The following is a 25,523-nucleotide window of genomic DNA, read 5'->3' on the forward strand; positions in this document are numbered from 1 at the left end:
TTGGAATTCTTGTTTCTGGAGAATTATGTTAAACTCTGTAATAATAACCTTCTCTTCTTACCAGTGTATCTAATCTATAGTTTTTGGTCAAAACATTTCGAGGGAATTCAATTAAAAAAAAAATAAAAGTAGCCTTTTTTCAAATAAACTTGACCTCCATTTCTAGCCTTTAATAGTCAATGATCTTGGCTTCAGCTCATACTTTGAGGAGAATAATCTCAGTGAAAAAATGAAAGAGAGACATGTAGCAATGAAATACTGTAGTTGGGAAGAGTCTACATATTATGAAATACCAATTTGTAAAATATTTTGCTCCAAACCTTGAGGAACTATCTAGGTATTTGAAATGAAGAAGGGGTGCCATATTGGCTTGGTCCAAATGTAGCCCCTTAGCTACAGATAGAAAAATAAGTAAGTAAATTTGGAATATTGACATGATGGAAGATCTTTTCTATTATGTTATGTTAAGGGTGCCTTAGTAATAGTATCAGATACAGAAGAAACATTTGGAAGAACAATGGCTGGATTCAGAGAGGACATTTCCCTCACCTTAAATTATTCTTTTTTTTTTAGGCTTACACTTAAGATAACTAAGTAGATGCCTTCCACAAGTCAAATGAAAGAAAATCTCTTAAACCAGAATAGTAAAGGTTTAACCTGAGCAGCCTTTGGTGTCTATGAAATATAAAGATATGAAGAAATGAGTGACTCTGCGTTCTGGGTGTAACTGGAAGACACTTTGACGTAGTGGTAGATGGGTTTTAAAAATCAGGGTTCATGATTATGGGTTCAGAAAAGCCTCTCAGTTTCTCTGAACTAAAGTTTTCTGATCTGTAAAGCAAGGCCCATGAATTATGTCTTTCTCAGAACCTGATCCTGTCTTTGTGTGATATGGTGGAACAGAGAGGATAGGTTTGTGATCTTAGGCATTCTGTTTTGCACCCAAGTCATTGGGTGACCTTAGAGTAGCTATGTGTCCTTGCTGGGTTGCTTGGTCTCAGCTTCCCATTCCATAGAAGGAATGACTATGATCTCAGGACTCGGCTAGGTTGGAATTTCAATTAGCCTGGAATTCAAGGATAAGAGGTCAGGAGCACCCCGCTGCCCCTTGATTTTTCTGTTGGAAGTAAAAGAAAAGAGCTGGCCCTGCAAATAAATTAGCGTGGATTCTTTGATCTGACCCAGTGACTTGGGGGCCTGAGAAGATGCACACACATGCCCTGTTTGGGCCTGGGCAATAGGCTCAATTATAAAGAGTGGCTTCTACAGAGCCAGCTGTCAAAACAGCAGTGATTTGCCCAACAGGCCTAAGGGTGAAAACTTTCAGATGAAGGAATACAACCAGGAAGAAATACAGGCACCTTTTTTGCATAATGAATGACCGTTCCATTAACTCCATCTATTGATTCCAAATCCTGGGAACAAAGGCTGGAAAAATCTTTAAGTGAGTAATGTTAAACATGTAGTAACAACTCCCTTCTCTTTTTGAAATGGCAGTGCATTATTATTTGTGTGATGTGTACTTCATTCATTCATTTATTCATCCTTTCATTTGTTCATTTATTCAATAATCTTGAGTTCTTAGTATGAGAAGCCCAATCTCTTTGCCCCCTGTGCCTTTCCCAGCAAAAGAGGCACCCCCATGACAGGTTTTTAAAATCAGATTTCGTTTCTTAATAGCAAATGAATGGGATAATTCAGGATATATGTAATCGATGACATCCAAGAATGTGATCTGTAATGCTTTCAGGCCATGTTGAACCCAGAATTGGGGTACAAGTCACTCATATCCCCATGATTCTCAGCCGGGATAGAATTATTTTTCCATTCATTCAATAAATAATTATTGAAGCCTGTTGGGAATATAAAAGCAAAGATAATATAGTCTGAACCCTCTGGAGGTCATAGCTAACTGTAAGCCCTTGGCGAAGCTCAGTGTGCAGGGCGCGGTGCGGTGGAGGAGCCGCTGGCTGGGGTGGATCTCAAAGAGTTCTACACATCACCCAGGAGGCTAGTCATTCCACGCCCCCCGCCCACCAGGCAATGCTGGAAAATCTGGGAGGATTTTAAAGTGGGTGAGAATTTTAAGTGTGTGGAGGGAGTAGATATGATCAGATTTGGATTTTGATAGATCATTTCAGTTTTAATGTGGGAAGCAGTAAATGAACACTGCCTTCTAGTAAGGTAGGCTAGTTCACTAAGTTGTCATAACAAAATACCAGCCTGGGTGGCTTAAACAACAGACATTTCTTCTCTCACAGTTCTGTGGGATGGAAGTCCGAGATCAAGGCAGGGTGGTTTTTCCTGAGGCTTCTCTCCTGGGCTTGCAGATGGCTATCTTCTGGCTATGTCTTCAAATGACCTTTTCTCTGTGCGTTTGATTCTCTGGTGTCTGTAGGTCCATATTTCTTCTTATAAGGACACTGGTCAGACTGGATGAGGGCCCACACTCATGGCCTCATTTTAACTTAATCACCTCTTTAAAGGTCCCATCTCCAACTATAGTCACGTTTTGAGGTACTGAGGGAAGGGCCTCCTGATAGGAATTCTTTTTTGGGGGCACACAGTCATAACAGAAGTGGACCAAAAGATTGGGGGAAACCTGTGCCTTGCCAGTGGGTATAGAATATGTACAGTAAGGGACAGAAGTTGACATGTGTTCTAATAAACAATTTAAGGCAAAAGTAGAGTGTATAAACCTGACTCCAAATGCCCAGGAATAGGAAGCTTACAGTATCATGGTCACCTCTGCTTTTTTTGTTGTTCCTTTTACTTTTCTGGTAATAGCAAAAACTGTGCTCTTCAACTGTATTCTGATTACCTGGATTCCTTAAAATGTTTAATTGACTTATTTAAAGGAGAGCCTTAAAGAATACCATATACCTTATGTAACTTATTAAAAGAAAACATGAATTTAGGAAGACATAGCTTTAAGATGCTGGAGGCTAGGTGTCTAGAAACTGGAAGGCTGTAGGCAAGGAAGGAAGGTATGGAAAGTGACATAGATCTCTAATTCCACTTCCTGGAATCTTGAGCCCCAAGGGTCATGATTTCCTTCCAAAACTTCTTCCTGCCTGGAGGATTATAGTATGTAGTCTATGCTCTTCATACCTGAAGGGAGACTGTGGCCTTAAGCCACCAAGCTATTACCAAGGAGAATGTTGGAACCAAATCTTAAGGAACTTCATCGTCTCATGCCATCCAAGCAGTTTTCTTGGTAGCTGCTCTGATTAAGTGGAGTTCTTATTAGTGGAAGTTGTTGCCCGTTCAGGGGTAAGGAAAAGCAAAAATGAAAACAGAAATAAATGTGGTCTCCATTCTCTCTGTCTTATCACTGTCACTATTGATCAAAATAACCTTTCCCATAAGATTTCTTTATAAATTTCATCCTTGAAGTGCTTCATTAAAATTTTGAGTTATAAAATAAGAAAAGTCAATTTCATTGGATCCTAAATTTTACTCTATGAGGCTTCCTGTCCAGAGTGCAAATTATTAAAATTGACAGAGGACGTGTGTGCAAGGTAATATCCCCCTTCGTAGGCACTTTTCTAAATTTCAAGATAGTCTGTAGAGTGGATTAGATTATACAGTGAGTGGGGACTCTGAAAAGAAAATAGAATTGTGTATTGATGCCTTCAGAAATATTATTTGATGGCAATAAAATATTCCCTGAAATTCCCTTCAGAGGGGAGAAAATGGAGTTTGTTTGCAGTAATTGCATTTTCTAGCATTTGCTCTCACACTTTCCAATATAAGCCAATTGGACCCTGTGATTTGGTTTTGCTTATTGGCAAAAGTACCATGTAAATTGATCTGTGATGCATTTAAAGAAGATGCTTTGAAAGTTTGGAAATTGAGATGGCTTTTTCTTATTAGATTTCAAGAGTATTAGGGTTCATTTCTATATTTTAGTCTAATGTAATATTAGCCAAATATGTTCTTTTTCAATTTAGTTTTAATCAAGTTCTAGAAGACCATTTTCATCTAGCCCCAGTGGTGCTGTTAAGGCAGAGATTTTATTTCCACTGTCAACCCTCCAGTCTGGCTTTTGCAGCCCAGCCCCTCGGAATCACTGCATGCTGAAATCCTGTATTCATCTGCCCAAACGTTATTTCAGCACGCAGATATAATAGTAATTATTACAAAAGATTTTTTTATTCCTATTTGCAAGGTTAAGGAGGGGGAATCCAAAAAGCCTCTAAAATTGTTATTTCTTTTAAAAGATGTGGCCTTTATACCTTGTGTTATTTTTATTTAATTTGTTCTTCACCATACTTAATGGTGCAAAATGCAAACACATAGGATTTGCATTTGTTCCTCTAATTATTCAGTAGAATAATTGCCACTTATTTTATAATTATTGCTGGAAGGAACACCTCTCAGTTGCTTTTTAGAGGCTTTGTGGGGGATTAATCCACTGCATTATTTTTTCAGTACACCATAGACTTTGTCAGTCAATACTTCTAATTTATTAAAAATATTTACTGAATACTTTCTTAAGGTGGTAGAAAAAAAAAATAGGAGATGGCCCTTTTTATCCTCAATGAAGTTGCAATGAGAAACAAGAACAGGATAAAAATAATCATCCCTGAGCTGTGGTTGTAGCTCAGCGGTAGAGCACTTGCCTAGCATGTGTGAGGCATTGGGTGTAATCCTCAGCACCACAGAAAAATAAATAAATACAAGCAATGCATTATGTCCATTTACAACTAAATTTTTTTTTAAAAAAATTAATATCATCCTGTGTGTCCAGTATTGTATTAGGTCCTTTCCAGTCTGACTTAATTTTTGTATCTACTTTGTAAGTCAGATTGTAACAATTAATCTTCCTTTTTTCTGTTGGGTAAGATGAAGGTTAAATAGTGTATTTTGAATTTGAGTATTATAGAGAATAATAACAGAACTAGAAACTGAATCCTAAAAAAAAAAGCCTATGTTCTTTCATACCCTGTATTCAAATATTCCTATAAGCTCAAGTGAGATAAACATGCACCCGGCTGATCAAGATGAGACTCGACAACGGCTTTACCAATTTTTCTTGGGGCTGAGACCCTGATTTGGATCCACTTTTCTGGAGTTGGAGGAAGTAGATTGAGCTTTAAGAGCTAGCCTATTTATAATGGAATTTGTTGTACAAAGTATAAATTTTTTCACAAGCCAAGGTCCTTATTTATAAAGAAAAGGTTGGATAAAATAAACAGTAGAAGAGACTGCCTTATGATTCCTGATGTGTAGGCAGATGACCATGATGAGTCTAATTGAAGCTGACCTTCAGTGGACAGTTACCACCACAGCTGCACATTTAGAACATGCCATGTTGGTCCTGGTGGCAACTTAGAGACACTCTCTTGGGAAACAAGAGAATATTGTCATTCCTTTTTACTAAGTTGTGGTTGTCTTTACATATGAATGTATATGTGTGCGTGCGTGTAAGTCATAATAAGTTATGTTGGAATAAGGTTACACTTGAGACAGGAATGCATACAAACAAGGAGCTGCTGGGTGACATTCAAATCTCTGAGCTGTTTTCATGGTCCCTAATATTTGTGGTTGCTATCCGCTGCTCCCTCATGGTTTGTACTTCTTAGCCGTGTTACCTGACATGGGTGCAGAATACTGGTGAGCACTTAGGTCCAGAGGGAGTCTACCTTCCTGGGTGGGGAAGAAGAGTGGTCTCTTGTCTCCTTTTGTTATAAGTTAAGACTTATAACATTTCTGGTGTCTTGGGATTCTATTTTATGGAGGAGACTGAAGAAGAGGAGGAAGCCTTTCAGCTCTGGTTTCTTAGGCTCAACCTAATTCCTGCTGTGGACCATCAGGCTTCCGCTGAGCATTCCTTACATTCTCCTGGGTTTCTGGCTCAGCCTTGACATTATTGTAATATAGTTTTCTGTGTTTAATATTTCTTAGACTTGGTTTTCCATTGCAAGCATGGAAGAAACCCTAATGCATGAGTTTCAGAGGAGAAGGTAGCAGTCTGAACCTGCCGTGTGGCTCCATCAGCAAGTGTGAGTATTAACGTGAGAGCTGTCAGGACTTGTGAAAATTAATGGAGCCTGACGGGGGACAGACTGAGGTCAGAGACGGAGCTTACCCCGACTGAATGTTCCTGGTGATTTTGCAGCTGAGGCAAGTGAGTGCAAATCATGGAGCCAAGAGGGATTCCTGGAGGTCTGTTCATTCATTTAACAAGTAGGCAGTGGGTACCAAGTGCCAAGCATTTTCCTAGGTGCTAGGGGCACGGCTGTGAAAGGTGGCCTCTGCCTCCTCATGTCTGACAGAGCCCCCTCCCTTCCTCCAGGCCGGACTTGGCCCTTCTCTGATATCAGTGCCCGTTAATCACCGAGCAAGGAATTGAGATGAAATGTCTCCTTAACCCATCCCCAAAGCTCCTAGTTCTTATGTCCTCAGAGCCATTGGTGTTATTTTCCCCTTCCATCATCCTGCAGAATTTTCTGCTTGGCTGATTCTCAGGCCCAGGTTATTCTTGCTCAGTCCTCAGTGGAATAGAGAGACTTTAGGAGTTTGAACATTTTTCCTATTCCTGCTGGAGTCATGATATTAAAAATATAATTATAATTTTAAACAGGAAAAATTTCCTTCTTCTCTCTACCTTTGGGGTATCACAAGGTCCCTTTATACCACTGGTCTTAGAGATCAGTGTTTTAAAACAGGCCCCTGGCACTGCCCCACACAAGCTGCAGGTTGAGAAATCTGATCAAATTGTAATACATCTCTTTTGTTTAGAAGCAGTCCCATGATAGCAGAACTATATGTCTGTTTCATTCTCTTTTAGCTCAGAAAGTGAGATTATTTTCTAGCACATTGGCAAAGGAAGGTAAACCTCAAGGTTGTATTTTTGAGTCTGATTTTCCCACACCTAGGAGTCATAGCAAGTTCTTTTGTCCTGTCATCTCTCTATGGTTTTTCTTCCTGCTACAAGAGTGAGTTTTATTTACTGTGAGTGCTGTGTTACAGATTGTTTTAATTTCCTCACAGATTTTCAAAATCTATAATTGAGGAACATGGAGGGGAATGGGCATAGGGATTGGAGATCTTAAAGTTTGTCACCTTTATAGAACTAGGCTTTCTTTTACTGAGGAAACCTGGAAAACCATGTTGGCTTTGGGTGCCATCTTTCAGAAGAATTGTTGCTGAGTGCTGGGGTCTCTCTTGGTTTTAGCAGAAGTGAGTAGGAGAGAGCAATGGATTAGCCTTGTTTCCCAGTCCCTGATAAAAACTTAGGTGTGGGGAAGGTGGCATTAGCCCCAACCTGATTAGCCACTGCAGTTGCTGTATTTCCTGTGCTTCCCATTCACCAGGGATGAAGAACACGAAGCAAGAGCCATTTTTTAGCGGGTGGCAGGCAGATTCCCAGGAAAAGTGAAGATACTGAAATTGACCTTGGATTTTGGTTTGACCTGTACTTGAATTTTTTACAGAAATACATTCCATAATGATTTATAGCAGAAAAAGAGGTTGTAGTTTTATGATACTTAATTTTGAGGGGCATTAATTTTTATTGGAGGAAAGGGGGCAAGCTGGCAAGGGAATCTTGTTTGGCTAGAGCAGTGATTATATGTGTTTATTTAAAATGATGTATGCTTTGCCCCAGGTCTCACTTTTTTCTATTATCTTCCAGCCAGTTCAATTCAGTTTATCTCATCTCTCTGGTCCCTGTAGGTGTTTGTGTTTATTACCTCAAACTTCCATTCTTTTATTCTTGTTTCATCCTAGTTCTTATAATATAGCCAAGAATTTAAAATTCCAGGACCTTACATAAAGTTAGCCTTCCTGACCTGGGGCAGGCACCCAAATTCTTTGTGACCCTCCTGTCCTTGGATGGGCTCCCAGATCTCCTGGGAGGTAGTAGGTAAGAAATGACACTAACAGCTGCGATAGCATTTGGGGAATGCCTTAGTTGAGCCAGAATGTTGTCATGGCATGATTCTGACACTGCCCCTCACATCCCATGGAGAAGTCCATGACATAGCCAGAGAAACATCTAGAATGGGGAGTTCTGTTTCATGGAACAAACAAAAAGGGCCGTCACTGCCTAGAACTAGAGAAGAGGTCACCATCAATGGGGGAAGAGCATGAAGAGGACTCATGTTAAAGGCAGAATCTGGGCCAAACTTTATTGTGCCGTTACACATTTGGGCTCAACTGAAATAATATGGCCTGGGAGGCAACAGAGCTAGATTGTTGTCTCACTTGTGCCACCAGCTTTGTGACTTTACACAGCAAATAGCAACACCTTTCTGGCACTCGGTTTCTTCACCAAGAGAACAGAGCTGGATGAATCAGGGGTTGGTTTTTTTTTGTTTTGCTTTCACTTAATTTTTTGTTAAGCCAAGGAGTCTATCTTCAGGAAACCTGTCCATACATTGTAAAATCAGGGAACACAGATTTGCTCTGGTGAACATGGAAGCAGCTCTCTCTCCTCAGCCCTTGGGGTTTTTCTCATATTCTGTGCTCTGGCCCTGGGAAAGCTTCATGGAGCACAGCTTTCAAACCATCAAGCAGTCTCGGAGGACCCTCCTGGTTCATCTGCTGTGATTCATGGGAGCCACTGTAAGTGACACATTCAGCGTCCAGAGTGTTATAAGGAAGGGAGGCTGACCTTGACACAAGTCACTGTATATTTGCTTTGAAGTTGTTAAAGATTTACGAGATGTATGCATAGCTGAAGATCTTAAACTTTTCTCAGTATTCTATTTCTTGTGACATGCTCTTAGAAAGGCACCCCCCCCAACCCCCATCTGACTGCAAGAAGAAATCAGAGACATTCCAGATGAGGAATAGCTCTTGAGAGAAAGGGCACCTGGAGGCCATCTATCTCAGATTATACAGTTCATTTGTGAATGAAAGGCCAGCCCTGGCATATCTTCCCCCGTAAATATTGAAAGACGTGGGTATCCAGACAGAGAAGAAAGAGGTGGTGTGTCCAGTGCACACACTCTGCCAGGTTAGGATATTCTCGACACTGTTTTGCTTGCACTTATATAGGCTAGAGGCCTCTCTGCCCACTCATCTTTCTCTGATGACTTATTAACCCTAATAATATTGTTGTTGCTTGGAAGACACACAGGACCATGCCAGACTCTACCATTAGAGTATTCAGTTTTTTTTTTCCATATTCAGATGCCTGGCACCAGGGAGTAATCTCATTTATGGATAAACTAATGATTTCTTGGGTAGCAATAGAGGGGACTAATCATCCTCATCATCAGAACAGTAACAGCGTAGCTCATATCTACTGACTGAATGGAAAGTGTGGAAACCAAGAGGTTCTTTACGTGTAGGACCTTGTTTAATCCTCGCCAAACCTTAGAGGTAGAATTATGACTTTCTTTGTACATAATGGTGGAATTTGTTGCTAATTATTCAGACATGCACACAATTTAACAATATAATTTGACCAGTAACATTCCCCAGAATCTTCCCTTTTCTTCCCCTCCTGCTCCACATCCTTTTCCTCTACTGATCTCCCTTTGATCTTCATGAGACATCCCCCCACCCCAACTTTCTTTTCCTTTTTCCTGTCTAGCTTCCACATATGAGAGAAACATAGGACCCATGTATCACTATACTATGATGACTTTAATTCTTTGGGAGAAATACCGAGGAGTGCTGTAGCTGGGTCATAGGGTGGTTCCATGCCTAGTCTTTGAGGAACCTCCATACTGATTTCCATAGTGGCCGTAGTAATTTACAATCCCACCTGCAGTGTGAAAGTGTTCCTTTTTCTCCACATCCTCTCCACCCCAATCCGTAGGTTTAAAAAGAGTTAATTAGAGGTTAGTTGACTAGACCATATGTCAGGGAACAGAATAGGACACATCACAAGGGCTTAAATTTGAAAGAAATCAGGACTCTGGCTTTCACTTTGTCATAGTCCAAGATGACAAGCCCAATTCCTGGAATTCTTAGGAAGCTCCTGGTGAGTCTTGCAAAGACTCATTCATTCCATCCCTTATCCACCAAATACGAACTATGTGCCTGTCATTAGGAAGTACTGAACTGGGTACTTTGGGTTAAACAAGGAACCACAAGCCATGCTCCATAACTTTAGATCTAGGGAGAGACAAGTCACACCTGAGAAGCAAAACTTAAAGATGGAGTAACAACAGTTAGCAAGCATTGGCCATTGACTCTATCCTATGCCCAGGTGTTGGACCTTCATCTCATTTTATTCTTTCCATAACCCACCAGGTAGGTGCCATTATTCTCCCCATTTTGCTAGTGGACTTTAGAAAGCACAGGAATCTGTCCAAGGTCATCCAGCTAATACATGGTGGGTCCTGCAGAGTCCCAGCTCTTAACCCTGTGCTGCCCACATAGTTTAAGTTGTAGTAGATTAAAAATTGAACCATGAGGAATAGGTATATGGAAATTATAGTAAGAGTGCCTTGAATAATCTCCATAGAAGTGAAGAGAAAGGAGGAGAGTCTCATTGCAGGGAGTAAATTACAAAGCAGCTGGGATGATGGGAAATGAGCTGAGGAGGAGGAGACAGGAAGGAAAATATCAGCCCAGATGGAAAGGGGGAATTTAGAGAGTGCATCAGGAATCAGGGGAGCGAGTCTTTCAGAGACCACATGTCACTGTGGTATGAACAACAGAGGTGAGGAGAGTGAAAAAGCTTTAACTTTGACCATTAGAACATCATTAGTGACATTCCAGGGAGGCTTTTGGAAGAGAATTGAAACAGAATCCAGGTTGTGTTGGATGAGTAACGATTTCTCTGTAAGTTGTTAGATCTGATAATAGAGTGGTCCATCAGGCAAGACAGATGCAGTAAGTGGGCCAGGTAAAAACAGAAATAGGAGGGCAGAGGTCTTTTGGAAGATGGAAGTCAGTGTTTCCTGATCTTTTGATTTTCCCAAAGTCTGGATACCCAGAGGGTGTGTGTATGTGTGTGTGTGTGTGTGTGTGATATCTGTGATATCTCTCTGGATAGTTCATTTTTTAAAAAAAAGTAAAACTGAGTTGTGGGCTCACCATAACACATCCGTGGGCTGAATCCAGCCTACCAGCTAGAAATATCTGGGCTTCTCTTCCCAGAGGTGAGAAGTGACTTGAGAAAGCTTGTCAAAGCAGCAAGGTCAAGGCCAGTTTGGGATTGTGTGTGCAGCACACGTGGCTGGGTGCGGGTCAAGGGATGGGTAAGTGTGAACTCACTGCAGAGGGAGATTCTACAGATAAAGAGAGAGGAGGAAAATGGCAAAATGAGGCAGTATCTGGAGAGGAAGGTGCCAGAGGGAGCGGGAGGAAGGAGAGGGAGAGGCCAGATGTTAGAAAGAATACACCTATGGAATGACCTGAAAGTGAAGGGTAGGAGCCATGTGACACTCGCCTGCTCTTTATTTCTGTGGCTAGGGGGCATGTTGCATATCCAGTGAGGGGGCCAGAGGGAACCTGGGAGATGGAGAGGAACCAGGCTGCTTTGGGGTGGTGGCGAGAATGTAGGGCAATTCAAACTATCAAGTCACAGGGAGGACCCTGCTGCCTTTTGTTTCTTGAGGATTTATTTGTGGGACCCTAAGCTCAGAAGATGAAGACTAGAACGAGGCTCGGATGCAGCCTCTGAGCACTCGCACCTCATTCGTAGTCTCTAGCTCTGCACTGGACGGATGGTCGGGTTTCCCACAGGACATCCATTCACTGGCTGCCACCATCACCTTGCTGCGTCTGTGAATTACTCCTGCTCTTATGTACTCAAAGTTTCCTTTAAGTCACCTCCTACTTTTCAATCTTTTAAAATTCTTCCTGCTTTATTCTTTTTAGCTAAACATTATATTAGGATTCATTTTCACATAATTATGAAAGTGTGGAGTATAATTTGTTCTAATTCAGTCCTTAGTTGTCCTCTTTCCCTCCCCTTTCTATCCCTCCCCTCTTACTCCACTGAGCTTTATGCTATTTACTTAAAATTTTCTTTTTTAAAAAAATTAGCACCTGTGGATATGCACGTTGGTAAGATACACTAGTAAGATTTGCATATATGCACATAGGAAATCGAGTTCAAATTCATTCCATTGTTCTTCTCTTTTCCCATCCTCCTGCTTCCCCCTCAACCCCCTTCCTCAACTCCACTGATTTCTCTTCTATTTTGATGGAATCCCTCCCACTGCCACTTCTTTGCTTTGCTTTGCTTTTTTTCCCTTATTTTGGTCTAGCTTTCCCATATCAGAGAATACATTTGAACTTTGACTCCTTGGGTCTGGCTTCTTTCACTTAGCATGATGGTCTCCAGTTCTATCCATTTCCCAGCAAATGCCATTTCATTCTCCTTTATGGTTAAATTGCATCCCATTGTGTATATATACCATATTTTCTTTATCCGTTGTTCTGTTGAAGGGCACTTAGGTTGGGTTTGATGCTTGACTGTTATGAATTGTGCCGCTACAAACATTGATGTGACCGTGTCCTTATAGTGTACTGATTTTAGATCTTTTAGATATCACCAAAGAGTGAGATAGCTGGGTCATAGGGTGGTTCCATTCCTAGTTCTTTGAAGAATCCCCATACTGCTTTCCAGAGTGGCTGCACCAATTTGCAGTCTCACCAGCAATGAATGAGCGTGCCTTTTCCCCCACATCCTCGCCAACACCTATTGTTACTTGTATTCTTGATAATTGCCATTCTGATTAAAGTGAGAGAGTTACTTCTTATTTTATATGTAAAATTTTAAGAAATGAAGCTGTATATCATTATTTAATGCTGTTATATTGTATATTTTTCAAAACATGCATTTTAAAAATGCACAAAACTATTTGACATTTTGTCAAGGGTTCATCTTCATTTCACCTAAAATAATTTTGTCTGCCACTAGTGGAACATACACCACCTCTTGAGAAAGATGGAAATGGTTAGGTTTTAGAGATCTTTATGTCATTCAGGGAAAATTTTTTTTCCATGTTAGAATATCTATATGTGGCCTTTTTTTTTTTTTTTTTTTTTCCCCCAAGCAGGTTGGCTTAGATGGGCTGATCTGAGTAAAGTGTTTAAAGGCAGGCACCTCTTTGTCTGACAATTTAAAAGTGACGCCATTTGAATATCAAGAAGTTTGAAGCTTGACTGCAGAGCCTTCCAAATTAATCTAGTCTGGAAAAAAATGAAAATGCCATCAAGTAACAGGAGATTTGTCAGCTGCCCTGCTTACACTTTTCATATAAAACATAAAGGTTGGCAGATTATAGATGAAAGGTCAGTTCAGCAAAAAAGAAAATATGTCAGACAATCTCATAACATAGGTAACAGAGGATGGAAGTTGGAAACTACTATTGGATTCCCAGAAAGAGATGAGTTTGTTGGTGATGTGTAAATATCATCACAGTGTCTGCGGCTGTTCATTTCAGTGGCTACTTCTTCATGCCGAGTTTCCAAAATTTGATTTAAAAGACATCGAGGATGCCTGTCATCCTGAGGAAGATTTACTTTGCAGCAGTTTTTCCTTTCTTTTTTAAAAACACTGATCTGAAGGGAGAAAATGTACTTCCTTCACCCTGTGTCCTGGTCTTACCTGTTCTGAACCAAAGCTCTAAAATGAGGACAAATGGAGAAGCCGAGCCCTCTTGCAAGAGCCGTTGTGCATAATGAAAGGGTTTACAGTGAATCCATCATCATGAAAGATTAAAGTGGAGCTGGACAGCCACAGTGCGATGTGTACAAGGAGAGCGGCTCAAAGATTCACACAGGCAGGACCTGTCTGGGGACAGCTTACTGTCCAGGAAAACATTTTAGCCTGTTTTGGCTTTGGGAGCACAGGTGAGGCTGTGGGTACAGTATCAGGTTATTGGATTCACAAAGCCATGATATTAGAGTAGGAGGGCCTACTAATTTCCAGCATGTACAGTGCTGGGAATTTGTGGCCCTGTTAATAGTATCTTTCATCTGCGCTTCAAGTGCAGGGATTGTGCAAAGCATTGCCACCAATTCTAAGTAGCTTGCAACATACATCACACTAATAATTGCCAAACTTGCATAAACATGCATTTGAGGGAGGCTTCCTATTTTGGATGTGCTCCTCAGCACAGCCTTGCAAACAACTGAGGCTGAAGGCATGACAGAGTGGGCTAGTAATCAAGGATATGCATTGACTCTTGGCCTCAATGTTTCTGATTTCATCTCTCCGTGGTGTCATTTTCCATCAGATTGCTTTCATCTCTTTCTTATCCTCCCCATTAATGCACCCGCTATATATGCAATTCTGTTACCATTAGAAACTGAAAATTAAAAACTAAAGAAAAATAGTAACATTGCAAAACAGTGCAAATCTCAGTCCTAAAAACCACTGTAGGATTAACAGCTACATTTGCAGTATGCTGCTGAGATTGTGAGGAAGGACTTCGCAGTGTAATCTTTGCGGTTTGTGTTGTTGAAATCCAAGTGGACTGATGACAGAACTTGCTCCCCTCCCCAACCTCCACCCCCAATTCTCTTCCCCACTAAGCTTCCTTAATTAGATCATTGACCCTGGCTTGCTGGTAAGGACCAATTCTTACAACAAGTGTATCCAATTTCCTGAGAATAGTAACTTTAATTCTTCCTGGAATAGCAGGAAACATTAATTTTGCATTGGATCTAGGAGTCTCAGGAAGCTAGAATCATGGGCACTGTTGTCCTTTTCTTCCTCCAAAATAAAATAAAATGAGCAGCAGCCCAACAGCGAGGCTTGAGAGATGGGTAGTGACAGAGTAGAGAAAAGGGCATTAATCTCAGAATGGGGACAGCTTGCCCGGTACTATCTGCCTTTGGATTTTGTTTCCTATAGCATCACGGTGAGTTATTAATATGTATGATCTGTACTTTATTCAAACATTATAAATCTATGCAGAAGTCTGGTGTTTGGGTTTTCCTTTATAGCTTTCATTCTTCTTCCCAGAATTATCTCATTTCGATCGGGAAACTTTTGCATAAAAAGCACACACCGAGAACTCACATTTCCATACCATAAATATTAAAAGGGGGTTAAGCGTTACAGTTTCTTCTCCCATCCCAATGGGGGAAAGTTAGCCTTCCAATCAGGGGGCCCTTAATAATGTTCTTTTTATTCACAAGCCAGAAGGTAAACTTGAAATTAGACTTGCAATATGAAATTGTACTATGTGGTTCCTTTCATATATGTAAATTGCGGAATGCTTGGTTATGCCATGTCTTTTCTATGAAGGATATGCTAAAAATCCAGCATTTATCTGAGTTTTTAAGAAAAGTTGTTTGCCTTATTTTTTTTTTTTTTGACAACCAAACCAAGCTCAGGCCTTCTCTTAGGTATCATGATTAAAATGCTTTTTATGGGATAATTGTGAAGTATAGATTCATTACAGTGTAGATCCCATCACAGTGAATCTATAGAATACAGAAGAGGGAAATGGAACTAGAAAGCTTAATGTTTTCTCAGTAGCTTTCTAGCTTCTTAGCAGCTTCCTATCTCCTGTTTATTTTTGTTAGCATAAGGAATAATCATAAATTTTGGTTCATACGGAAATATAAAGGAATGTGTGAGCTATTTCATTTGAGTGAAGCGTCTGCTAATCACACAGTCTTGGCTGTTGTACTTTGTGATGGGAAATGAACGTGCTAATTGGTGCTCTTTTTTTCTTATTTCAGGAAACCTGCCATATGAATATAAAATAGTGATTGCTGGGAATCATGAACTGACATTTGATAAGGAATTCATGGCAGACCTTGTTAAACAGGACTACTACCGTTTCCCCTCTGTGTCCAAATTGAAACCAGAGGACTTTGACAATGTTCAGTCCCTCCTGACAAACAGTATTTACTTGCAAGATTCGGAGGTAACAGTGAAAGGATTCAGGATATACGGTGCACCTTGGTAAGTGTTAATTCAAACAGTGTCCCTCTGTTTTGTAGCTCAACATCGAGAAAGCATGATTTGGATTTGGATGTTTCAAATGAAAATGATCAGGATGGAAGGAAAGCTTATTACTGTATTTCCAACAAAACACATACTCTCTGGTATTGTTGCAAACACAGTATATGTTATTTTCATTTTGAAACAGATTCCTTTAGGAAAGATCAATGGAAGTAGGGCTTTGATAGATATGTACATATGTATGGGATTTGGGATGCATATTGTTGTGTAAGGACACAGGGTGATCTGGGGAAGGTCCCATATTACCCTTCACACAAGTTTGGCTCCTGAACATTCCAGTGACCTTTGGTATCTCATTTCTCTCTCATTTTATACCGAACGGAGTCATAAAATACTTGGCGTAGATTAGGGATTTCTCAAGCTCTCTACATGTCCGAATGACCAGTTCTGTTGAAATAGATTTTGAAGCCCCCAAATCAGGCTATGATTCACCTCTCTTCAACGAAGCCCAGAAATCTGTACCCTGGGTGAGGCCAATACACAGGCAGCTTGGAAGTTACTGGTTGAGACCTTGGTCCTAGAATTCTCAAAACTGTGGCCCGAGAAAACTTGAAGCAGGTGCATAACCTATGGACCAGGCAGGAAGCACTGTGGTTCTTGGTTTTGTTGCTTGATAGTTGTCAGGTCTTAAAGTTACTTCATGGTGCTGAGCCTTAGTTTATGTATCTTAGACTGCAAAAATAATACCTGTTAGGGTAATCACATAAGGACTAAACAGTGACATTTGCAGTGGACTTGGGAGAGGGCCTGGTAATTTGCCTAGGATAATAATTACCATTTTTCTGCCCTTAGCTCTTCCACTGTGCACTTATGTGAACTTGGACAAGTCACTTGGCCCCAGAGTCCTGTTTTCATCTTAAAATGGGAAGTGTTGGACCAGATGATGATCAGTATCAGAGAATTCAAAGTCTATGCCCTTCACATTATTTTCTGAAGGCTCTGTGTATTATTTTATTGAGCAGAACTCAACTTTACTTACCCCATTTGGAAAAACACCCTAATCCCTCCCTAGAAGCTGTGGATAAGGCTGAAAGAGGACAGGCAGTGAATTAAGATTGCCTTTTTCACTTAACAGTTTGGTTTGTCTTCTGTGAGATAAAAGTTGAGATATTTTTCTATAATTGTTTTCCTGCCTTTACTGGTTGGTATCCAGAAGGAACTGATGAATGGGTATAGGAAGTTCATTTCTCTTTAAAATCAACCTGACCATGATTTTGAACTCTTAATTAATACTATCTGCCAGGCAGTATTCTAAGCCCATTGTAACTGTTATCCTCTTTCCATCCTCACAATACCTGTGGAGAATAGACAGTTATGATCCTCATTGGCAGATAAGAAAACTCACGCACAGAAAGGTGAAGTAATTACTCAGAAACACCACAGATAGTAAGTGGTAACATCCGGATTTGAACCCGGCCATTCTGATTGCAGGGAACACAGAATGACTGAGGACTGGTGGTGGGTGTGATGTGATGATTAGAGGTTATAATTGACAGATCCAGTTCATCCTCCCTCTGTATTAATATCCATCTTTTTTTTATTATTATGCATGAAAAGTTGGAAAAGGGCAAGAGAACAAACAGCAGAAATTAATCTGTCAACCTGCATCTAGAAAACTGATCTCAGGGTAACGCAGGATGTTGATATTAGCATTTCTGTATAGGGCAGGACTACATCCAGAACATTTCTCCCTTCACAGTCGAGTTCTTAAAAACAATGTAGTAGTTGACAAATGAGTTCTGATTGTCAAAGAAGCTCTACATATGAGTTTAAAATCATTTCTTTAATAACATAAGATGATTTTTGAAAAATCTTCAAGAGGAGGCACAGAGCATTTTAGGCTATGCCCAATCAAACAGGACTTTCAGAGATCCCTGGATTGATTGTTGCTGAAATGATGACAGCAACTAACTCCCTCCATTATCTGAACTGATGCAAATCTGTTTAGGATAGAGGTCATTACCAGTGGTGATGGATGAGGGGATGATTTTTGGTCCTGAGACAGACCTTGCAGTATCTCAAGAAATAAAAACAAACCAGAGTAAGTCAAATATGTGATATGTGTTGGGCATGAGCTGCCTTTGGTGATGTTACAAACTTCAGACAATACAGTTATCTCTGAACTAGATAGAACCATTTAAGATTTTAAAATTTTAATATTGAGGAGGGTGGTAAAGTTAAGAAGACAGGCAGCATTAGTCTTCTGAAGTGTTATCCTGAAGTTGTTGTTACATGTAGTGTGTATTGGGATTTCCACAAATTTGAATTATTTCCTACTGAGCACCTCTTTACAATGAGGGAGGTGTCTAAATGGGATTTTTCCCATCCATAATTGTTGGCATTCTGTATTTCGATCAAGAATACAAAAGCTGATGGAAAGGAAATTTCAGTTTCATCCTATATTTGAAGACATCAGTTGTTTGAATCTCACTGTGAAGCTATAGTGTTAAAATGAATATTTCTAGGACTACTGATAATCTGAGCATTCATTTAGGAATGTCCACATTAGCATTTCTGTATAGGGAGAACAATGTCTTCCATTTCTGTTCAACTGTGGGACCCAGGATGAGTTTTCTTAACACCTTCCTGCCTCTATTTTCTCATCTTAAAATGGGAAACATTACTTCCCTGAAGTGGTTGAGTTTGAAGACAGAGTTAATGCCTTCACAGCAGGTAGAAGACTTCCAGGCATGGAGTAAACATTTGATAAGTGTAGCCATTACATCCAGTGGAACGTTGATGTTTCCACTCTGCTTCCTTCCTTTGTCAGCCGTCCTAAGACATTGATGTACTTGGAGTCAGATGGGTGAGTTCTGGCCCTAGTTCAGCTGCTGCTGACTGGGTGACAATAGGACACTGTCGTAAAATGGGGAATGAGATCTACCCTAGTCTTTTCCATAGCCCTCCTCCCCAGTGGAATGTGTACCACAGTTAGAATCTTTTTTTTTTTTTTTTAAGTATATATTTGGGAGTATGCATGATGATTTTGATATCTTGTACAATTTTTTAACATCTTCCGCTATTAAAAATTTGACTAGAACAAAATTTGGGAGAATTCATACCATAGATACTATTTTTATCCCTTCAAAAGTTTTGTGCCATCCCTCAGATTCTCCTGCAAGTAAATGCCTGCTTAATGATCCAATAAATATTTGAATCCCTAAATCATGTAAACTGATTAATATTGATTTCCATGCATTTCCAATGAATTTTCTGGAGGAAATATTAAGTTCTGAATTGCTAATATTGCTAGCAGTTTTAATTTAAAAGCAGAAACAAAATCAGAAGCCTGACACTAAGGATTTCTGTCCTGCCATAGGATTCTCAAAAGCAATTGCCATTAGATCAAGTAAATAACTATTAACTCGTACTTTTTTTTTTTTTTAAATATAGGGGTTAAAAGTGTATCTCAGTAATAGAGTGACTGCTTAGCATGCACAAGACCCTGGGTTTGACCTCCAGCATCAAAAATAAAAAATGAACAACAAATAAATAAAAAAATATCGATTCAGATTTAGTTCAGTTTCAGAAAATATTAATCTGTATTCATTGCGTGTTTATAACTTGTGTCTCAGCTAAAAGCTTCCTAAAGACTGAGAAGAATTCAGTTTCCTGATTTACAATTTAACAGACATTTGTATGTAGAAAATAACTTAGAACACATCAGAGCTTTTCCAACCGGAGTATGCTGTGGTACTTATTAGATCCCCAAGCAAGAGAATTTGAATGTGGTTTGGTGGGTCTAGGGAAATTTAGTGTCTTCAACTGAAGAAGTTGTGAGTGATGTGACATGTCTGGGAAGGAGACGGGCTCCCTTGGAGGGAGGGCAAACGTCGATGACTTTCTGGGTCACCCCTGCCTCTGAAAGCCTTAAGGCAGGTTTTGTGACTTCTTACGTATCCTGTCATCATTTCCTTCTTTCAGGAACCCTGAGGAAAACAAGTGGGCATCTTCTTTGAACCGTTCAGTCACAGATCTGCTTAACTTCCCCTGCCATTGGTTTCTTCTCTCCCTTTTGGGGGGTCAAGAGAAGAGGGTTTGTGTTGCCAGGCAGTTAGGTCAGCCTTGAACTTTGAAAGCTCAGGGATTTCTCATGCCCCTTGTGTAGATTCTGTGTCTCCAAGATGGTTCCCTATTTCCTCTTTTGGATTCACTCTCAGCTCTGGAATGTCTTTTCCAAAGGCTCAGTTTGGTTAGAAAGAGACAAAACATCTAATCTGTCAGATATTAGCCACAGTGATAATGAAAGGCTTGTCTGGCCAGGCTAAGGGGAGGTAGAATTTTAAAATCTTTTTTTTTTTTTTTTTTTTTTTTTAATTTTTGGTTACTGACCATGAGTTGAATTTAGTGCATGCAGGTTTCAGTCAACTTACTTGTGGAACTTGGGAGTTAAAAATCAACTGGGCTCTACTTTTTCTGATTTCATTTGTTCTTTTGACACTAAGATGCTATGTAGAAGAAAATCCACACACTAATTGATCAGCAGTAGAGCTGCAAAAAGTGAAAGGTCCATATTGCACTGACTGGAGTGGAGCAGCTGTATTGTTCAGCAATAGCCTGCACCTCGTTCTCTTGAATAGAAACACAGAGCTGGTCTCCCGTGGCGTTTAATGAATATGAGTGGGACTTTCCGATGTCCAGGAATTTGATCTCTAGGCTGACCAAGGGGTCAGGAACAAAGAGCACATTTTTTCACGTTAGAGTGGACCCAGGTGTAATTTGTCAGATTTAGTAACTGTGGAGGAAGTGCCTTAACTTCTACAGCAGGAAAATTAGATCAGGCCGAGGCAGTGTAATTCTAAAATGGCTGAAAGAGAAAGAGAAAGCCCATTGAGTCGCATTTTCAAAGGAGGCTGGAGCAGGATTCCCCCCTCCTTTCTTCCCCTCATTTCATATCACGAACACTTTGAGTTCATTCATTCATTTAGACGTAATTTTCTCAGTATTTTTCAAAGTGGGAGTTAAGTGTTGATTCCACTCTCTGCAGCATTTATAATTGTGTTTGCACACAAACAGCTACAAGGTTGTTCACGTTTCCTTGTTCTGATCAGTGCGGTAGTACTTTATGTTTACCCTGTCAGAAAAGCCTCAGATGTTTTTATTTCCAATTATAAGTTTTGTAATGCATCATGTATTTTGCTGACAGTCTTTAAGTTCTTGAAATAGCGAACAAATTAACAGCAGATATTGAGTGAGAGGATTAGAAAACCAATTGGCAACTCATGTGATAGAATTCTGATATGGGGATGGTTGGAATGGGCTCATTTATTTTATTTTCACAGTTCTACTTTGTAATTAACTTGGGCAAAAAAAAAAAAAACAGGAGGAGAAGAAGAAGAAAAGAAAAAAAAAGAAACATCTCACGTTCAGCAAGCAGAAAAATACTTTTGTACTACAGAATAAGACTATGTAAGCAGTATATTGGTTCTGCACCATGTTTTTAGGGATCCCCAACTTTTATTCAGGAGGGTTCCGAAAGGTATTGGCACAGAAAGAGGCCTTGTGTGTATGTGTTAAACAAATATGCACTCTGCTTTTACATGATTCTGTTTAAAGGCCTGGGCTAACATTTCATTTTTCTTGGCCCAGGGCCCATAGACTCTCCCATTATGAAACCTATGGCTGCTCTGCCCTGGTCTAGAGTTTACAGGGCTCTGTTTACATTTTGCCTGTTTCAGAATGCAGCTGACTGCTCTTAAAGCCGCACGGGATCAGATTCACTTCTAGTTTAACAACTGCCCTGTTTATTTGAAAAAGGAGAAAGCAAAACCGATCAGTTGGCTTCCTACCTCCCATTGATAGCCAAAAGGGTACAGTAAATACCACGTCCACGTCCAGAGCTGGTTTATGCAGAGCCTGTTTTATTGGATTCCACTCAGACCTTCACGCCCGCAGCTCAACCATTGCAGCCTGTCCGGTTACCTTTATCTGACTTTATCTGATGCGTGGAGGCGTTTGCATGGAGGAATGTGGAGGGGGTTAGAGAAAGGTTCCTGGGCTATTCATTTGTGCTTCCTATCAGCCGCTGGCATCATGTCAGTTTTTGCCTGCACATGCTGAGAGGGCAACTCAGCAAACAACAAGGATAAACTTACCTTTGGATGATGTCTTTCACTCCGAAAACTCTCATGTGTTATCTCACTTGGGCCCACGGCAATTCTTTAAAATAAGGAGTAGTAGTAGGAATAATACTGAACAAGAACCAGCATCTACAAGTGCTTCTGTATCAGGGTTGCTCAGTATTGCTTCCTTCAGATGGAGAGACCAAGTTAGGGAGTTTTTGACAGAGGGAAGGGGGGTTCACTTGCCCAAAGTCACAGAGCTGGTTCGGGGAGAAATAGGACCAGAATCCAGAGTTTTTTTTGCCAGGTTCTCTAGACTAAACCAGGATAATCCTAGTCTACTCCTCAACCTGAAGCAGCTCAGGAAGTGGCCACTTCTCATCATAAAGACGTGTCTGTTTCTACTTAATTGCAAAAAGTGTGTACAGAAGTCCATGCCACTATTCATTAGGGACTCTCAGAATTAAGTGGGGAGGCCTGCTTACAGGGGAAAAACAGGAGTATTGAGAAAAAGGGAATACCCCAGCATCTTCTGCATGATGTGCTCCAGAGAGTAAGGTTTCAAAAAAGAAAAAGTGTCATCCCAGTGTGTTGTAGACATGGGTCAGCTCCTTCTAGTCCTTCTGCATCACAAAGACAACTTCACACTCAGCACACATCAGGGGTCAAGTATGTGTTGTGTGTGGCTTTCCCAGCTGAATCACCATGCAGCAGTTGAGAGAGGTAGCATTCCTGGGCATATGCACAAAAAGGAAGCAAGCGTTGGCATGCTGGCAATGTGCCACAGCTGAAGCCAGGTTGGCATGGGCCCTACACTGGACTCCAGAGAAGACCTGGACTTTCTGAGGCATGGCTGGCAGTCACTGGGTGTCATCTCATTTTCTCATGTTACCTTCACTGTCTCCTTTAATCCAGAGTTGCAGCTCGTGGATAAGGGAGATTATAAAGTGGCTATAAGTTCACCGAGGAGAGGGGCCTGTTGACTTTGTTCTTCACGCAAAACCTGGTCCATCCAACCCAACGTCTAGCACATAGTCAACGTGCAGTCCTTATCTGAGGAAGGAATGAGTGATGGTGGTAGAGATGGAAATATGTCTATGGCTGATGGACTAAAAGTTAATACAGATGAGAGAGTATTATAAAAGAAAATATTCCAATACAAGATCAGGCAGCTGTGAATCTACAGAAGACTAGAGATTATAGAAGGAAATGGAACCAAACAAAGCCCTGCACTATGTCCAAGGGTTTTCAAGAACATGCCTACCTCCATCCTGAGCATTCAGAAGTGCAGAGAGCACAGTAGCTCTCCAGGTGAGCTTGGTTTCCTAAGGTGAGGAAGAGAATAGAACAACCCTAACTTTAAGACAGGGACAGTTTCAAAGACAGGCTCCACCAGCATTTTTAGGTTCTTAATAGATTTGTTTCCTTACTTCAGATACCTAAATCCCCATGCCATGAGAAGCTAGAGAAATTGCTAGTGGGTTTGGAGACTGTTTCTTTTCTTCAGCAGTCAAGGGGCAGCATAAAGGTTGAGGTTCATAGCTACACCAGGTGGGCTCTCTGTGCATCTTCTGGATATTATAAGCCAATTATCCATTATGTCATGTTCCTTTTTCTCAATGGTTGGTTGAATTCTTCAAGTCAGAGTCAGGTAGATGCTGTACCACTTATTTTTAAACTGTTTGACAGACACACATTTTTTTTTTTTTTTTTAATTTTGTACTCTGTAAGTGTAGGGTGAATTTCTCCAGATCTCACCAGACAGTAAGCCCACTGGGGTCCCATGACAGTCTTAACCCACATTTGTCTGGCTTTGGTCATGGCGGCTATTCTGCCTTCCCATGCTGCACTTCTCCCCTAGAGCTCAGCTGTGTTCACAAGTTAGTCCAGGTAACGATACACAATTTTAAATTCTCCAGAGATCTTCCATGAAGGTGACATGAGCTTGGCACACAGATGGGAGGTTGCCCTTCTGCCTAGTGCTCTCCTTTTGCCAGCACCACTGCATCTGCAGAGCATCACACAGGACATCCCTTCCGCCCTGTGTGGTGAGCCTGTGTGCTGCCAGAGCTGTTTCACAATTGTGGTCTCAATAATCAAAGCCATGTTGTGCTCCATGCTTGACAGGGAAGAAGCACTCTGCCCTTCTGTGCGTTCTGTGAGAGGGCTAACAAGGCATGACGTCACTCATTCCGCTCTTGGATTCCTCTGCAAGCCCCATGGGAAGCTTGGTGGAGGCCAGGGACACCTCCTGATGGTGAAGGATTTGTTGGAAATTGGGCTAAACTCTTCTTACTTATTTGTTCTTCGCTTAAACCATCAGTTTCTTAGGCTTACGAACTTCCAGTGGGACCTTCCTAGCAGGAAGGCACACACTGAGAACTTTGCATGTCAGACACTGTTTCTATCTACTAGGGCAGCATGGTGTTAAGTTCTGCAGCTTTGGCCTTGGAAACAGGCCATTCCCAGCAAGCTTAAGTCTCAGTTTTATCATTGAGAACTTATTACCTTGTTAAACACTTAAATGTGGCTATTTAATCTCTCTGAGCTGCAGTTTCATCTGTCCAATGGGTATGCAAATAATAATTACTACTTCATCTTGAGGATCACTCAAATACAGTCACCATATGTAACTGTTTGTAAGGCTCACAGCAACCCTATAAGGGAAGTATTATTATCCCCATTTGAGAGATGAGAAAATTAAGGTAAGAGAAGATAAATAGCTCACCCCGGATACTCATTTTGCAAGGACTAAAAAAATAATCAAACTAAATATATTTGCCTCCAAAGACTTTATTTTTATTTTTTTCATCACTCATGTTTTTCATAGGATTAAAATGAGATCATGTATGTCAAGTTTCTGGTACTCAGTAAATGTTACATAAAGTGTTTTCTCTTCCCTGAAAAGCAAAAATCTTGGTTTCAGCTGGTTGTGATGTTTTCGTTTTTGTCTCTCTGGTGATATATTAGGGTAGTAGGGGCAGAAATGAAGTAAATAGGCCACAGCCTAGAAAAATGGCTAACTTGTGTGAGTGAGAAGACAGAGAGACAGAGAGAGAGAGGATTTAAGAAGTGAGTGGTTACAGTTTCTTTATGTGACAAACTGCTTATAATCTAGATAAGTAGAAAACCAGTTAGGAAAGGATCCTGTGTATTGGCTGCGTTTGGTCCAAAGGCGTGGAAGAGTGAATAGATGTCAGTTAAATGAAGACATATGGGACATTTTTAAGGTCACTTAAACGGAGTATCATATTCAATATATGAGTAACCCTTGGCAGTGCATTTTCACCCAGGAAAAATAAAGGTAATGTTAAATGGTGACTATAAACTGAATGTGAATGTTCCACGAGGGCTGCTCCAACACTAAGTTAGTGGCAAATTTGAAAACCTCTAGGTTAGCAGAATGTGCATGCGTTCTGCAAAGAGCAGAAAAGGTGAGCTGCCAATCTGCATTAATTCAGGAGAGGACAGAAGACTGTTTTGCTCAAATATTAGAAGAGATCAACTTGGTTAAAGTGCAAATATAGTTATTATGACTAATAATGTTCAAGCGTGAAATT

The 25,523-nt window shown here is 40.5% G+C and overlaps 1 protein-coding gene across 9 annotated transcripts in view; it reads left to right on the forward strand.

Moving 5' to 3' along the window:
* The window catches only part of MPPED2 (metallophosphoesterase domain containing 2), a 167,929-nt gene that overhangs the window by 70,163 nt on the left and 72,243 nt on the right, over window positions 1-25,523 (forward strand). For 6 of the 9 annotated variants that reach the window (XM_079102784.1, XM_079102779.1, XM_079102780.1 and 3 more), the window contains one exon: window positions 15,616-15,841. In XM_079102784.1, coding sequence (XP_078958910.1) covers window positions 15,616-15,841 — 226 coding nt within the window. Of the gene's footprint in view, window positions 1-5,910; window positions 6,009-13,002; window positions 13,774-15,615; window positions 15,842-25,523 lie in introns of those variants that run through there. The other 3 variants (XM_079102786.1, XM_079102785.1, XM_079102782.1) reach the window with 2 other exon arrangements.

Source organism: Sciurus vulgaris (genome assembly GCF_902686455.1).
Source record: "Sciurus vulgaris genome assembly, chromosome: 11".
Lineage (NCBI taxonomy): Eukaryota > Metazoa > Chordata > Mammalia > Rodentia > Sciuridae > Sciurus > Sciurus vulgaris.